The following is a 17,093-nucleotide window of genomic DNA, read 5'->3' as shown; positions in this document are numbered from 1 at the left end:
GGCTTGGTATCAGGGCGTGTGGACTAATATGCAGAGGAGTTCTTGCTGGGCTTTTTCTACAAAAAAGCCCTGTGCAAAACAATGGTGATGTCAGGGGGTATGGCCTAATATGCAAATGAGTTCCTGCTGGGCTTTTTCTACCAAAAAAAGCCCTGGGCACTGTTCAAATCTGGTTCAGATTTCATCGCTGCTATGAATGCAAAGGGTAGCTTCCAGCAAAGTTTTCTTTCTCAGCAACAGTACTACCCCACCCATAAGATTGCAACATGAGCCAATTTTAAAAGCCTTCCCTCCTCACTACCAACATAATCCTCACAGAAGAGACCTTGTTCGTTTTATGAAAATGTAAGCATGCATATACAGTGTTGCTTATATAGTGCCAGTATGTGTATACATGGAAGCTTACAGAATTACATAAAGACAGACAAGTCTCTGTCCCTAATTAAGACTTAAATCTAAAAACAGGACCTAGGGAAAACTCATGATAAAGTTACATGTATTTAATTGGGCTGTAAAAATTGAGGAAAGCAATCACAGGAATGACAGAAGCTACTGAGGCAAGGAGAAATTCTGTGGAAGAAAGAGAGCTGGTAACAATGTATCAGTAATGCACACAAAGTGCTTTAAACCTAAAGGACACAACCAATGAAATTTTGGTTGGACCACACCCTTGCATAATGTACACTCTGCACTCCATTTTACATAAGCTGTTTTGGTCAGTTATTGCAGACTCTGGATCCAAGACTCAGAAGGAAATTTAATTAGAAGAATGCACCTCAGGGTATGTGAACGGTGCAATCCCCCCAACACATTCCAACCTAGAAAACTGGGCTTAAGGGACAAAAAAAGACTACTAATAGAAACAGTAACACTGACAGCTCTTGCACTTTAACATATCCTGAAGGAAACCCAGGCCATGCAGCTAGGCCCTAGTAGCTTCTCACTGCTAGAGAAGGAGGAATGGGCACTGGTAGCACTGCCTCTTCTTCCTCAGAGAAAGATAAAACTGAAAAGTGCACTATCCCATCGGATCATGCTGTTGCCTACTTCTTCATTATATGTCTTATGAACCCATATGAATCACCATATTCACTTTCTATTTTCTTTTTTAAGAATATGATTCTTCTCTTTATTTACCTGGCAAGTTCAACTATCATCTTACGAGAACAAATATTACAAGCTTAAGTATTGAAAAAGGCCTTGTATCCTCAGACCTCAGACTAACAAGTGCACAGCTATAAATAATAGAAATATGAAGCTACCATATACCAAATCCTCTTTCCTCTACAGTGGTTCTCCAGGACCTTTGGCAGTGAAGGGTCTTTCCTTAAAAGATCCTGTAATCAGAGATGTCAGGGACTGAATGACTGCCAACTCCAAGCTGGGAAATATCTGGAGATTTTGGAAATGGAGCCTGAGGAGCACTGGGTTTGGTGAGAGTAATTATGCCGTACAGTCATAATTCAGTCATTTTCTCCAGGTAAACAGACTTCTGTCACCTGGAGACTCACCACCTGGAAGCTGGCATATCTAACTGAACCTGAGATCTACCTTAAGTAAAAGCAATGCCGGGACACTGAACATATAGTAATACACTTGTACAACATAAGCCTTTAAAATAGTAACCCACCCTGTGTTCTTTGGCAGAAGACTGGATTGGAATAGGAAAAAAACCATCCTGCCCAAGTGTATTTACAAACTTCCTCAAGGGTGCAAACAGCCGTTTAAAGAATTAAAATATTTTGTCTCCCCACAGCTGACCTACAATTAAGATAAACACTCGAGATAGAAACCTCCCCTAAGGGTAGCGGTAAATACACGGGTAACAAACCATTAAGAACAATAAGGAAACAAGTATAAGGCTATCATTAAAATTTTCTAAATTTAGATCATTTCTAAGCGTCTGCCAAAGAAAGGAAGGGACGAGAGATCTCAGAACGGGGATCCACTTGAGGCCCCCCGTCGAGGCCAGGAAAGGTTCAGCCTCATACCTCCCACCCTCTGCTATGAGGACCACTCGAGTGGCCCCGGGGCGTGTGCAGTGTGCGACTCCCCCCACTCGACAAAGGGAGAGGTACACCCTCGATTCCGGTACTTCCATCAGACAGTCGGATGGGGCGACTCCATCCGTGCGCTCTCCCACAAAGAAAAACCTGGTAGGAGGAGAAAAATGCCCCCCTCCCCGGTCAACAAAGGACTCACCGGCATCCCCTCAGCACCTCTCTTGGCCCCGTTGTGACGTCGACGGCCTGCGCCAAAGGGAAATGCCCATCAACTGCCACTGGTGATACCGTCACTTACGCGCGCCCCGTGAGGGGAGGAAACGTCACAAGTGCGCGTCAATTTCGTGGTTTTCTTCGGAGAGGACGCTTGTCTGGTAGGCAGGTTGGGCGGTAGAAACAGAATTAAAAACGGACTAGTGAGTGAGGAAAAGAAGGAGCATGCTGAGACTTCCACGGGAGTGGGTGGGGCCTGCAAGGGAAGAGGCGGGGCTTGGGTGATGGAAACTTCTGGGGAAGGGAGGAGCTAATGGAAGATCCGGATCAGATACGTCCGCACTGATGTCTAAAATCGTTGTCATTTCTGTCTATATTGCTTTACTTTCCCCAGGAATTCTGGAAAAGGGAAATTCAAAAGGTTGTATAAAAACACTGATAGAAGAAACTATTTCATACCTGGTTCACTGTACTTTGGTTTTAAGCAAATGCATTTTTGAACTAAATTGAAGTATTATTTTTTTTAAAAAAAGAGGTTGCCTATTAATTTTAGTAAAAAGGAGAACCTTGGTGATGGCTGCTTTCTCCAGTATACTATGATAGGGTAAAGACATGTGCCTCTTGAGTTGGCGCAGGCACAGTCCAACCGGCTCAAATCTGCCTTTCTGGCATTGAAGCAGCAAAAATGGTATATGCCACCTTTCCAATTAGGCCTTCCTGGCCACTAATTAAACTGAAGCCCAGTGCCACTCCAAAGAATAACATCATTTATTCCAGCATTAGCCTGTGCATGAAAGCTATTTCTGGGAGAGATTATATTTTTTTACAGGGCCATTGGACTTCAGTTTAATTTTCCTGCAGTATACTGCTAACAAGGCAACCTCCCTCATTTTATTGGTTACTAAGCTATACTAAAGGTACAGAAATCTTTACTTAGAGCAGGTCAGGCAAAAGCAAACCTTTCTCCTTTGAAAGCAACACCAGGATGCTTACATTTCCCAAAGGGAAGAGGGGTGTCCCACTGTTCTTTTCCACATGGATTAATCTAAATATATGCATGTTAAAAATGACCTGTCATTGAGATGTATTGGTAGGGGAGTACCACAGCATAGGGGCTGCAGGTGCAGGTGGTGAGTTGCCCCAGTCTCCCTAGCAAATATAGCTCCCCACTAGAAAGTGGGAGCATTGCCCTCAGACTCCATCCAACATGCAAGATCCTCAGCTCAGTCCACCCTAGCACAAGGTTGATGACAAAAACCTTGACTGGGAATGGGATGGGACTCTATGGACTGAACACAGGTGTACTGTCCTTGCAAACCACCTGTTGTGTAACTCCTTAGGTAACTGCAAAGAGTACATCATGGCTGGGCCACTGAGATGGCTCCAGCAGTTGCCCCCCCTTCTTCGTTACTCTTCCTTGGGAATTGTGAGGTCATCACTGCAAGCTCCTCAGAATGTGTGGAGTCCTGTGTTGAATGACTGCAGCCAAAGCAGGGCCTGGCAGATGCTGCAGGCCAGACATCTTGCTGCTAAAAAAGCCAAAGGTAAGAAAAGAAGCCAGCACTTGCATTTCTGGGTATCATTGTATCAATTTTTTTTCAGACCACCTAGTTGTCATGGCTGGTAGATCTCCCTGCTTCCTTCACTTGATAGAAGGCTCAGTGCAGGTTCAGGTCCCAGTTAGAGAATCTTGGGTAACTGCTGTTAGGAAAAGCCTTTGTCTGAGAGGTCCTGCCAGTCAGAGGAGACAATACTGAGCTTAGATGGACGAATAGTCAGACTAGGCATAAAGTTGCTTTGCGTAACTTAGTTGTGTTGCAGACAGGCTTTGTTCTCAAAGACAGTAGCAGATATAGAGGAGGTACAAAAAATGGCAGTTACCAAAGTTGTTGAAGGACCTTCCCTTGGCACTTGAAGTTTTTTAGTTTAGAAAAAAAGGAGACTAAGGCTGGGGAGGATGCGGTGGAGTTTTTAAATGTTCTGATAAGTACACAGATTATAGATGGACAACTTTCTGTCCATACTTAATGTACAAGAAGCCGTCCACTGATAATGACTGACAGGTTATTCAGGATTAAAACAGAAAGTACTTATTTGCACAGCCTGTAATTAATGGCAAAATGTGGTGACGGCCACTGGCTCACATAGGGGGATTTAACAAATTCCCAAAGATGACTACTTTGGTGGCTATTGGATGTGAGAGCTACATGGAACCTCTGTGTTCAGAGGCAGTATACTACTAATTGTTCAGGGCAACAGCAGGGGGTGAATCTGCTTTTGTGCCCTTTATGTGGGCTTTGGTTGGCCACTGGGAGAACAGAACGGAACAGTAAATAGTCTCACCTTGGTGTGATCCAGCAGGACTGCTCTGTTATTCTTTAGAATCAATGAAGAGTTTTTGGGAGGACCAAAGGCTTTATCTGTTGAGGGGGTTCTTTCTTTAGCACTAGTGAAGTGAATGGAAACCATACAAGAGTATTACTGTGATGTTGGGAAACAATTCCACGCCTGTGCTATATTAATTCCTTTGTGAATCTCTGGGCACTTTTTCAGTGAAAGGGAAAGGCCAGGCTCGAGTGAACATCAATGCTGCTTTAGTGGAGGACATCATCAACTTAGAAGAAGTCAACGAGGAAATGCAAGCAGTGGTTGAAGCTCTGAAGGATGATTTTGGGAAAAATGTGAATATAAGAACCTCTCCAGGTTAGTTGTTGGCTGTCTCTTCTCCCACCCTGGCAGCTGGAGGTGATGTTTTCTTTGTAACCTCCCTTTCCCCACTGTTTTATATTACAGATTTAGAAGGCTGTCTAAATCAAAAGATGAAAGAACTGCTACCTTGCAGTGTGGTTTGAGCTGGGGGTGGATTTGTGATTTGTCCCATCTGAGAATCTTATTTTGAAATTTTAAAAAAAGTTTTTGAAAACTGTCTGCATTAAAAGAATGTGAGGGTTTTTTTAAATAATAGGAATATTTCTGGTTAAGGGAGAAAAAGTGGCCACGAGTCTCTGAAAAGAATGACATTCCAATCTCTGTCTTTGTGACTGACTTGCTCTCTGCTGTTTGCTTTCACTCTTATTAGGCTTACGTTAATCTGAAAAGAGTCCTAAGGCTGTGAGTATACAAGGGGCTCAAAATAGGTAACTTGAGGAAATTCAGCATTAATCTTTCTAGGAAAGCATTTTGGAGCATGAGAAACGCTATCCATATTCAGCATGTGTATTTCTGAAGCTTCCAATGCAGAATAGTAGCCCATATCCTCCAGCTCCATACAAGTAGAGGAAAGCTTCAAGCTTGGTTAAGCAGACTGGTTGGATATGTGTGCATCATAACAATGTCTGTTGGTAAAGAGAAGATTGTTTTTGTAATTCATTTCCGTAAAGGTCCTTTCTCCAGAAACATGGCAGCCCCACCAAGGAAGGAAGGAAGTCCCCTTCAAGGGACTTACAGAGACATTTGCTTTTTAACTATCTGGCTTGGCATAACTGGAAGCTCTGGCAAAGCCCCCTTTATCTTCTGTTGTCCTGGTCCAGCAATCTTTTGAAATAACAAGTTTTATTAATTTTTTCTACGTACTACACACAGTAAGGGAAAGGGTTGTGGGATACAGGATAGGACAAGAGCATTATAAGTTCTACATATAATTATCTTTTCCCTTAAAATCATCACCGTTAAGTCTTAAACATATCATTATTAATTTTGCATACATTTTCAATATTTAGTAAAACATCTTTATCTCAAGTTCTAATATTTCTTCTGGACTTCAAACATTTTTTCAATCAATATATGTTTTATTTCTGTTACAGACGTTAAAATAATTCAATAATAAAGTATTACTTATTTTCTTTAAGTCTAATAAATCATATTCTAATCTTGATCTTATTGATTCAATATATTTCTCACTTTAAACTATTTACTAAATACCTTCATCAAGCTATGCACATTCTAAAAATCACCCCAGAAATATCTCAAATATAATGGGTTTTTTTTCAATAAATCTATTACATACCTACCTCCCAATAGATTTAAACTTCCTCCATATTTAATTTTTTTACTTCTTATCACCAAGATTTCAATTCAACATTTATTTCTTAACCCTACAATTTTAATCTGAGCCTCTTCCCAATAATACCTCTAAGAATTCCAAATTCTTCCTTTCTACCATTCCAACAATTCAACCCAACAATATCTTTGTTATTCTTTCCTTTATTTTTAAGCACCCTTTTATAAATTTTCCCCTCACCACCAGCCAAATAATCTAAATAAATCCCTCCCAATATCACAATCTTTTCTTTCTTTCTCCAAACTGTCCAGTTTTTAACCAAAGCTTACAGATTTTTAACTACATCTCTAATAATCCATTTCACACAAAGTCCAAGGCTATTAATTTCTTCTCCATTTCTGACAATTCAAAGTTTATTCATCTCTTTCTCTTTTTTTTAAAGGTCTTACAATTTTTAGCCAGTCCTAATAACATACATCTGTTAAAATTTCCTGGGCTGTTGTGTTTCTCCTTCTCTTTTGGGATCTTTGAGGGACGCTCCTCCTCCTCTCTGATAAGGTGTTCTTTCTCCTTCACCTCCTTCTTTCTCCTTCACCATCAACTCCATTTTTAAAATAATTCTCATATTGCTGGGCTTCTTCTTTTTTCCCATCATCTCCTGGTCTTCTGATATTATCTGGTTTGTTACATCCTGTGGCTCATTTATACTCTCAGTAGTATCGCTAGCTGTTGGGTCACATATCAGATTGAGGCATTCATGCAAAGACTTTTGCAGAGCTTGCATCCCATTCATGAAATTGTCCCGAAGAATTTCCAGAGCCATATTTATATCCCAGTCTGATTCTACCTTTGACCCCTTCATGTCCATTCAATAAAGAAAAGGAGCTGTGAAAGTTTGTACCAATCCAAGAACCTTCTGCCAATTATTCTCTTTTACAATATTTCCACTTTCCACTTTTATTTCAGTTTAAGTCTTTAAATCAGTCCACTTTATATTCTCCAATCAAAATCCAATGTTCCACTTTAATTTTCTTCCAGTCACCAAAAAGGATTTTTATTTTTCTTCAATCTCAAACCCTGTTTTTGATTTGTAAGTCTTTTAACACTGAGAGGGGGGGGGGGGTTTGAGGGCTAATGACATCACTCCTCCCCTCCTTTTCTTGACTTTTTTCCCTGATTCAAAACAGCTAATGGAGTTTTCTTTCTTGCAAAAAGAGAAATACTTCAATGACTTACTTGTAGATGTTTCATTCAGTGTAGAATATTGCTATTTAATCTTCATTGCTCTTGGACTAACGAGTGGTTCACTTCTAGTGCCATTGCGAAAATGGCAACTATGCAATGGAGCCGGAGGCAAAGAAGGTGCTACGAATCCCACACCTGTTGGAATTCTGCGGCACCATCGCACCTCTTGGTGCCAGAGATGCTTACCGGGTCTCTGGTAGAGTCTCCCTTGGAGGGGCCCCTCTGTTCATGCAGTTCAGAAGAGCTGCCAGGAGGTACTTGGCAAGCTTCTTCTGACCCTGAAGCCAACATGACCCGGAAGCCTCCAGCAATCTTTTGTAGACATTGGAAGGATGGGTGGGCCATGCTTAAGTAGCAGAGTATTTGCTTTGCATGTATAAGTTGTCAGGCTCAATCTGTAGCACCTCAAGTTAAAAGAATTGGGGAATAGGTGATGTGAAAGATCTGAGACCTTGGAGAGTGCTGCTAGTCAGGGTAGGTTAAACAGACATTGCTAGATCAATGATCTGACTCAGTATAAATCAGCTTCATGTGCACTTCTGTGCATTAATTCAGCTCCAGATGTCTGTTTACTTGTTCACATAGGAGCTCCACATGGGTAACAGAGCAAGCAGAGAGTCCCTTCCTGGATGCTTAGTTCTCATCAAATACATTATGTGCTTTCAGGAATTTCTTGGCAGCAGAGAGCTAGAAGTTTGTGCCCCCCCCCCCCCCAAATTATATCATTTTTCACAACAGCAACTGTGAAGATATTGAAGGCCCTGTTGGGTATTCCTATAGTTATAACGCAGTTGAAGCTGTATCGCCAGACCATCTCCCCAAGCAGTTTACTGGGCACCAAAACAACTGCTGCTGAAGAGTCCTAACAAAATCTTTCTTCACCCTGAGCTTGACCAGGAAGGATCTATTTTTGCTAATAGCTTCCTGCAGAAGGCCGTTGCAAGTGGAAGATGTCAGAAGCATCTAAGCAAACTGTTTGCAGATGTGACAAGGAAGAGAGTTGTCAGTTACCAGCATGGCCAGGCAGGAAAGATGCAATTGCCACTAAATTAGCCTCTTGCAAATTGCCTTCAGGATTGGGGTAGGGGGGAGATACACAGGGACATATTTCGCTTAAAGATCTGTGTGGCCAGTGAAGAACTCCTAACTGTCTTTAAGGAAACTTGTTCCACAGAGACAGCTCAACTCAGTTTTAACAGACAGAAAGGAATGCTAAAGCACCCTTTTGACCAAACTTCATTTGACATGACACAACCGCAAGTGTGAGGCTCAGTACCACATGCATTACTGGAGCCCTTTGTATAAGTTGCCTCCTCAGGCTGAATTCTTTATCTCCCTGTTCCAAGGACCTCCTTTTCCCCCTCAGCCTTTCTGGCTGGTAACATTCTGTAGCAGCCCTCACAAGAGCAGATTGCAAAAACAGCTGATGGAGGGAATGGGAGTTTGAAATAACAAGAAGTTGCATCTGCTGTTAGCAGTGTGTCGGGCACTGTACAAAACCAGATTAGTGGGGCTAGAAACCAATTAGAGTTTTCACTGGTTTCGTTTATTTAATGCATTCATATGTCAGCTTTATGTCAAGACATCTGAGGCAGGTTACCATGCAAATTTGAAAAGACTGAACAGCAAACAGTTTTAAAAAACCCTGCCTTGGGCCACTGTTTGTCCAGCTGTGGTATGAAGTCCTTTACTAGGGTATCTCTTTCTTGCCTTCCCTTCAAGGCACAGTTGCCCTCAGGAAGATGGGGAAGGAGTACTTCAGCTGGTTTTTCTCTGGCCTTCATGGTTCTTTCAGAAGCTGTTGGCTTGAGCTCTCGGCCTCAGCTTCTGCTCTCAAGGATGTTTAATTGCTTGGCATTACACAGTTAATCAACTGGCAATTAATCAGCTAACGTTTTCAGTGGTTGACTAACTTAAAAAAAAAAAAAAGGTAAAGGTAGTCCCCTGTGCAAGCACCAGTAATTTCTGACTCTGGGGTGTTCCTGTTTCTGTCAAAAGAGTATTGTTCTGTGCCAGACTGATTTCAAGAAGGAAAATGTATGGGCATGGAAAAGGAAAGGTCCCCTGTGCAAGCACCAGTCATTTCCAACTCTGGGGTGACATTGCTTTCACAACGTTTTCACGGCAGACTTTTTACGTGGTGGTTTGCCATTGCCTTCCCCAGTCATCTACACTTTCCCTCCAGCAAGCTGGGTACTCATTTTACCGACCTTGGAAGGATGGAAGGCTGAGTCAACCTCGAGCCGGCTACTTGAAAACCCAGCTTCCACACCGGGAATTGAACTCAGGTCGTGAGCAAAGCTTAGGACTGCAGTACTGTAGCTTTAACACTCTGCACCACAGGGCATGAGACTTGGGTAATTTCCCCTTTGTTTTGGCCTTCCACTACTGTAACTACTTACTGTGAGCACTTACAAATTATTTCATTAAATTATCAAGATGAAATTCCCCAGTGGTGCCCAAAATGGTGGTTTTTGTTTAAACTGAACCCCATAAACAGAAATATTACCAATAAGACAGCCGGTCAGCAGAAAAGAAGATCTCCACTCAATAATAACTGCAAGAAGGCCTCTACTCAGAAGAGAGGCAGTCAACAGCTTGCTGCTGTGTTTGTTTCCACAAGTGTCAAGATGCCAACAGGTATTGTCACAATTGTACTTCCTTCTTTCAGGGGCTCTCGATCACATCGTTGTCCCAACTGAAGATGGGAAATTTCCTTTAAACCAACTTGGCCAGGTGTCCCTGAAGTCTCCCCAGCTCATCCTTGTCAACATGAGCAGCTTCCCAGAAGTAAGTGAATGCTGTGGAGATGCTCCAACAAGGCCAAGTTCCAGTATGCGTGCAGCATTGTGCTGAAAAGTGATTAAGAACTGTGAGAGCCTGCCAGTCTCCAGTTCAGGTCCCAAAGCTATGACCTCACTGGGTCACCCAGTGTGCTTTCCCCCCCTCCTTGAGATCCTCTAAGACATCTTGGTGCAAGTCCCAACTGCAATATGACTCAGGGAGGGGCTGGGGCTGCTTTGCCTGCAAAGAAGGCTCCAAATTGAATCCCTTGACAGCTTTAGGTAAACATAATCCGGGGCAGAAGGTACTGGGAAAGACTTTTCTCTGTCTGAGTGCTGCCAGTCAAAGTGGACTGCACTGGGCTAGATGGACCAATGGCAGAGACCCCAAAAGGCAACTTCTGGATGCAGAGAGTTGCTTAACAATATCTGCTAAAGTTTCAGAGGGGTGGCTGTCTGGTGGGGTGGACTTCCATCAATTGTCTGACTCCTCACCCCTCCTCAAGAACTCAGAGCTCCTTCAAATGGATATAGTAAGTTACCGAGGGTGCAGAATCCAGCATTTTATAATGCTTAACTTGGATTGCCCGTACAAAGCTTTTTAAAGCCTTTTTTCCCCCTGCACAGAGTGCCCACATTGCTGGCCTGTGAAAGGGACTTAGTGCCACACCATACTGCAGCCTGTCGGTCACCTTTGCCTCATGTCAGTGGCTGTGTATGCAGTGTGAGCCTTTCAAATGCAGTTTGAAAATCTGCAGCTGTGAAAAACAGGCAGTGTGCTAATCCCCCCTTATTTTCACACTTGCCAGCTGCAATGTGGAATGAGTTAAACAGTTTAACTCTTCCCTTTATGTTTCTGCCGTGTGGGATCTTTGGCACACAGAAATACTCTCTCGGAATCTTTCATCTCCTTTGGCCCTTCGCTTTGCAAAGTCCAGGCACTCCTCCTACCCCCCTCGAGAGTTTGCTGTGGTTTTTTGATCTGTGTTGCCTCAAACCATCTTTTTTTAAAAAAAAAGTTTTCATTTTTGGTTTTCGCTTTCTTCCACTACCCCCCACTCTACTCCAGCCGCTTCACTGATACCTTGATACCAAGGGGGAGACTGTGCTTTGCAATTCAGTTTGATCAAAGCAGTCCCCGCCAATGTCACTTCCTGGTCTCGCTGGTAACCCAACTAAATGTTTCCATGTTCTGTCAAGATGGATTGCTCCCCATTGATGGAGAGTTCTGGCGTCTGGTAATAATTATTTACTAATTCCTTCTGCCGTTTTGATCTTGGCTTCGCAGAGCACAGCTGCAGCTATCAAGGCCATCCGAGAAAGTGGAATGGACCTGAACCCGGAAGCGGACGGGCCGATAATTCGGGTGCCCACTCCTAAGTAAGCAATTTCAGTGACTTTTGTCTCTGTGCAGTGCAGGGAATGTGATGTCACAAGTGATCCTCTGAGAATCTAGTTCACATCCTGGATTTTGCTGTTGGAGAAGAAGGAGGGGGATCCCTAATGCTTCAGAGACGTACCTTTAAGAATGGCTTCCAGATAGTCAAGCTGTTGGCCAGAGGCTTATGAGACCTTCCCTCTTCTCTCCTTTTCTGTTTCCCGGACTCATAGGAGGTATTTTGGCAATGGGTGGCTCAAGGTTTCTGCTGTACCTCTGAGTCCTGCTGGTTTAACTTTACACAGGCAGCCAAGAAATGAAATTTGGGTGGAGGTGGGAAGAGAGCTGTGTAATGACACCATATAAAGGTCTTGCATTTCAGTACTGCAGCTTTCTTGTGGTGCTTTCAAAAAGTTCTCACAATGGGGCCAGCAGTGTGTTTTGGGCATCTACAAACCTTGGCTCTGAATTACCTGCTGGCAATTCAAAACATAACTCGACCCAATCCCTGAACGGTACATGTTTCAAAAACAGACACCCATTACCAAATGCAAACTAGTATTCAAGCCCGCATTCTGCCAGCTTTAACTCCACTCCTCCAAAAGCTGGGCTGGACAGAAGAGATTTTCAGTGAATTAGAAAGTTCCAGTGGATGGTAGCACTTAAAAAAATAGGAGGTTGGGCTGGTACCTTAGCACTAGAAATGTTTTTTGGCTCTTTCCAGAGCCAAATATTTGTGTTGCTTGCAAATGAGGGAACTGAAATAAGGTTCTAGCCCTGCCTTTTTAACCACTGTTGCAAAGAAAACTTTACATTTGGCAAATCTCTGATGGGAACATCTAGGGCAGTTATCTCCAGTGAAGCATGAGAGGCAGTTAAAACATTCTGAATTGTGTGTGCATGCTGCGGGGAGAGGATACTCAGGGTGGTCCAGTGAAACCGATGAGTTGAGAACTAGCAAAGGGAAAGTTATCCTTTCAAAAAAAGTAATTTAATGCTGTAATTACATTGTTGTTAAACTTTGGCCTGGTCTAGACAGAGTGAAGTGGTAGTGGGGGTGGAAGAGTATGGAGGTGGCAGAATGGACTGTGCCACTTCAGACTACAGAGGAGGGATGACATTTTCCAAAGTTCCTCTAGATTAAGAATTCCCTGTAAGTGGGGGAGAGTAGCATGACACGCAAGGACTGCTGCAGCATCATTCTCCCTGATGTTCTAGTATTAATTTACAGAGATTACCTGTCTGTCTGTCTGTCATCTATCTATCTAATCATTAAATGCTGCCTCCATGCTCAGAGGTAGCATGAACACATAAGACTGCCTTATACCGTGTCAGGCTGTTGGTCTATAAAGGTCTGTTGTTTGCTGTGACTGGCAGCAGCAGTCCACAGTCTCAGGTAGAGATCTTTGTATCACCACCTCCTCCTCATTTTCCTTTAATGGAGATTCTGGAGGCTGAATATGGGACCTCCTGCATGCAAAGCAAGTGCTGTACCCCTGAACCAAGCAAGACATCCCTCTGGCAAACCAGTGCTGAGGACAGATTTTGCTCTTGGTCACATTTTTATCTTTTCCCTCCAAGGAGCTTGGGGGCACATGTGTAGTGTTTCATATTTCCATTGAATTACAAACACTGGGTCTGGCCACTCAGGGTTGCCTCCTCTCATGAGCTGCAGTTCTATAGGGCCTCTGGCAAAGAACAGTCTTTCCCAGCATCCGACACCCAAGGGTCTTTTAACAGGAGATGTCAGGGACTGAATCAACTGTGTAGGTGCTCTGCCACTAGCCTTGCCATAGTCTGTCACTCTAATCATTCACTATACCCTTCTGTCTCGCTCTTTCTGACCAGGCATTATTTGCAATGAAGTCTTGCTATGAACAGCAAGGCAGTCCTTTCATGGCTGTTGGCTCCTTGTATGGTGTATCAACAGTATTATGCCATGTTGATTTGAAAGGACATGATGGAACTCTGTTTGGAAGCTGCCTGGTTTTATGCCAGTAACCTCCCCACTGCCCCAGTGTACCTGTAAGCTACAGTTACCATCACCACTTGGCTCAGGGCTCTCCAGCAGTGAAGCACACAGAAAAACATACTTTTCAGAGATTACCAACTCCAGAACCATGAAGAACAGCCATTCCTTTCAAGATTCTCATGCATTTTGCTCAAAAGCGTTTAACAGTGGATTTTCAGCCCCGATTATACCAGCTCCGTTCTAGTAAGCTGCAGCTCCAAGACTTCCTCCAGCACTCTTCCTTTCTCTGTTCCCTGCCCCTCTCTCCCTTCTCTTCTCCCACCTCCTTCTGAAGGAGGCAGCTATTATCCTCCTAATTGCTGAGGGTTTCGGGTGGCTGCATGGCAGCTTGATTGTTAGCGAGTTCCCAGGTCATCCTCCGATTTGAATTGCAGGGGAGGAGAAGCCCAGAAATGGGCATGAAAGACTGCCATAATGTTTCTCTAGCATTGTCTTTTGTGGCAACAGCGGTGGAGCCTCCCTGGTTCTCTCTGGAGCGGTTTCTAGTCATTGGAAGCTGAGCTTCAGCTCACTCTGTTAGCCTCATTCAGCCACTGGCATTAGCAGACTAGTTTTCCCCTGCAGATCCTTGTGTTGGGGCCATGTCCCAGAATATAGGGGTCACCAGGGGCTGAAGGGGTACTGTCAGTTCTTATCAGAGGTTATCTGGTTATCTTAAAAGTCTTTGAAATTTTGATGGTAGGGGTGTGTATTGTGTTTTTAAAGAATCAACAATGTATCAAATGCTTGCTTATCACACCTAAACTTATTTTACTGCTTTAACAGCATACATTTATAACAGCATATAACACTGTACTGGCATATTTATGGAATTTAAAGAAGTGTAACAATGCCATCCTAAGTAAAGATACACCCTTCTAACTCTGCTTAGGATAGCACTGTGTATAAATTAATTTTCTGCAAAGAAAGTCGTGAATATACTTGATACTAGAGAGAGAAGGGGCTGCAAACTACTGTGCTTTGTGCTGCCTTAGAACACTTATGTACTTTTGCCATCTGAGAGGTTAAAAAAAAGTTTAAAATAGAAAATACAAATTTTAAAGAATGTGATATTTGGACAAAAATGGCCTCATATGGGCACAGTAAGACCAGCAGCATATTTAGATATCAAACTGAACTTTATAATCTTGGAAAATAGTAAACTCTTCATTAGTGTGTGATCACACAAATAACATATTGTAGACAAAATTAGTCACCTTTTGTACAAATGTCATGTCTATAAGTACACAGGAGTTAACGTAGGGCTGTTGGTTGTCTTACCTGAAAATATACTATATATTTTGAGTAAAAGTATTTCACTCATTTCAATAGAGTAAATATTTCTTAGGGATACTTCTCAGCTGCTGACCTGTGTGTTTCCCAAAAAAACTGCTGTCTCAGGCACCCTTCACTTGTTCTTTACTCTTTGCCACTTGGCTTTGATGCTGTTCACATTTCTCCATCCAAACATGTATTTTAAAAATGTCTGTCCCACCTCTCAGTGTGGCTGGCGGTAGCTGAAAGGCACACACTGTGTACCTGCTGAGGTGGTCTTCATTTTTTCCTCTTGCTTGTCAGAGTCACTAGAGAACACAGGGAGAAGTTGACCACACTTGCCAAACAGCTCACAAACAAGGCCAAGGAGTCCCTGCGGAGAGTCCGAGTCAAGGCAGTCAACCAGACCAAGAAGGCCAAAAGCACCGTGTCAGAGGACACCATCAGGTTGATTGAGAAACAGGTACCAATCCATTTATTGGTGGGATTGCCATCCATTACCCTCAAGCAAAAGCAGCATGCATCCATGGGCAACTGCACCAAACACACACACAAAAGTCCAAGTACAGTCTGTGTGGATATATTACACACAGACCTTTGGGGCTGTAAGAAGTACATAATGAATTGGGCAGGCTGTCACACTGATATCCTTTCCCCCACCTAAGGGAAGATAGTTATCAGGAGGAGTGATGTGTAGTCTAAGCAAGTGGTTTCTTTGGGCAGGGATTCTGCGATGATATGGTCCTCTGGAGGAAAGGACTATACCATATGCTCTTTATAAACCTTTGAATAGGTTCCCAAGCTGCATTTAAATTACTGAGAGACACTTCTAGGTTACTAGACCTTCCACTTAGTATTTACTACAGGGGTTCAAAGCTGTTAATGTAAAAAGTCACCCTTACCACAACCCTGTAGTGTGGGTCAGTGTTATCTCTATATTGCAAGGGGAGGGAGACTGGCACTTGCTTGAAGCCACCTCCCCACTTGTTGGCTGAAGCAAGCTGCTATCAGGAGCTTTATGGCTTGCTTTCTTGACTGTTATGCTGTGCCAGTTCTTAACTGCGGGAAGAATCAGGAGGAATAAGCGATTACACTGCCAGTTCGCTACAATTAACAGCAAGGGAATACCGACAGCTCCCCTCAGCAGTCATCTGTCATGACCCCCATAAACATCTGGTGGCTTGGGGTTGGAATTAAAAATGGCAAACGATATAAACTTGGCTGCCACTTTCAATAGCTCTTGAAATCTGGAGATTGTGTCTTTGCTTCAAAACGTATCGATACTGCCCCCCCCTTTCAAAAGAAAAGCGTTCAAGCTGTTATTCACATCTTCTTCACTCGCAACACTACAGATCCAGCAAATGACGGACGACACATCAGCTGAGATGGACAACCTGCTGGCAGCAAAGACCAAGGAATTGCTCGGGTAGCCTGTGCCAGGAGAGTGGGCGATTGGGAGCCATAGACTTCTTCCTCCGCTGGTGGATTGTCGCAGCCACTCAAGTGTGTTTTTGAGACCCAAGCAGCCAACTTGCGCATCCATCCGAACTGAGTGAAACACCAGGCATCAAGGCTTGACACTGGGGGATCTTCTGTCTCCTCCCCGCTTTGGCATTTGACAGCAACTCTCAGTGGCTTATATCTTGTTCAAAACAGGACACTAATCTTGGCCACTGCCTGCGGTTCCAGGATTTGCTGTGAACTGGTGACAAGGATCTTTTTTTCACCATGTCACCGGTGGAGTTCCAGATATGTGGAAATGTTTAGTCTTGCCTAATAGAGGCTCAGACTGACAGTGCTTGTAGTAGACAGTGAGGCTACCTCAGCTGTTGGTCCCTCCTGGAGTCAATGCCAGATCTCTTCTGCCTGGCTTGCAAGTTCGCCAGTACTAGGGCAAGGAGGAAGCAAAGCTCGCTGGCTGCTATATGGACCTGCCAAGAATCTCGTATGTGAAATAAAATCTGGTGAGGGTTTTGAAGCCTCAGGATGCCTCTGAATCCTTTGGGAGATGTTGCACCCAGGGAAAGGAGTCCATGGGTTGGGGAGTCAGTGGGACCCCACTGAACTCGTCTTGTGACCGTAAGAGCAAACTCTCTGTCTTGGCTGGCCATATTTCCTATAATCCTGTGGTCCAACAGGCTCTGCTGCCATTTTTCATTAGAAATAAAGTGCAAGAGAATGTGAA

General features: G+C 43.5%; 2 protein-coding genes across 4 annotated transcripts in view; one reads left to right on the top strand and one right to left on the bottom strand.

Moving 5' to 3' along the window:
- RBM18 (RNA binding motif protein 18) overlaps positions 1 to 2,334 on the bottom strand; it is a 14,346-nt gene extending 12,012 nt beyond the window's left edge. Inside the window, exon 1 of the mRNA XM_060250422.1 lies at positions 2,203 to 2,334. Coding sequence (XP_060106405.1) covers positions 2,203 to 2,208 — 6 coding nt within the window. The 5' untranslated portion in view covers positions 2,209 to 2,334. The remainder of the gene's footprint in view (positions 1 to 2,202) is intronic.
- On the top strand, positions 2,223 to 17,093 carry MRRF (mitochondrial ribosome recycling factor). 3 transcript variants are annotated; one of them, XM_060250420.1, is made up of 7 exons: positions 2,223 to 2,377; positions 3,557 to 3,760; positions 4,770 to 4,919; positions 10,133 to 10,251; positions 11,533 to 11,624; positions 15,212 to 15,371; positions 16,261 to 17,093. In XM_060250420.1, exons 2-7 carry the CDS (start codon positions 3,577 to 3,579, stop codon positions 16,336 to 16,338), a joined length of 783 nt encoding a protein of 260 aa, XP_060106403.1. In that variant the 5' UTR covers positions 2,223 to 2,377; positions 3,557 to 3,576; the 3' UTR covers positions 16,339 to 17,093. The 3 variants fall into 3 exon arrangements, with proteins under 3 accessions (XP_060106403.1, XP_060106404.1, XP_060106402.1); XM_060250421.1 differs by having other exon boundaries at positions 2,343 to 2,377; positions 4,776 to 4,919; XM_060250419.1 differs by lacking the exon at positions 2,223 to 2,377 and adding an exon at positions 2,502 to 2,637.

This window comes from Heteronotia binoei, chromosome 12 (assembly GCF_032191835.1).
Source record: "Heteronotia binoei isolate CCM8104 ecotype False Entrance Well chromosome 12, APGP_CSIRO_Hbin_v1, whole genome shotgun sequence".
NCBI classification, from domain to species: Eukaryota; Metazoa; Chordata; class Lepidosauria; order Squamata; family Gekkonidae; genus Heteronotia; species Heteronotia binoei.
This window is presented reverse-complemented; position numbering and strand designations above follow the sequence as displayed.

What these genes read in the sequence shown, in the direction of transcription:
- MRRF (XM_060250419.1), top strand. Translation starts at nt 2,562, where the DNA reads ATGTCTAAAATCGTTGTCATTTCTGTCTATATTGCTTTACTTTCCCCA. An exon ending in TGCTGCTAAAAAAGCCAAAG is followed by an intron (nt 3,761 to 4,769) that starts GTAAGAAAAGAA and finishes GCACTTTTTCAG; the next exon opens with TGAAAGGGAAAGGCCAGGCT. An exon ending in TCAGGTTGATTGAGAAACAG is followed by an intron (nt 15,372 to 16,260) that starts GTACCAATCCAT and finishes GCAACACTACAG; the next exon opens with ATCCAGCAAATGACGGACGA.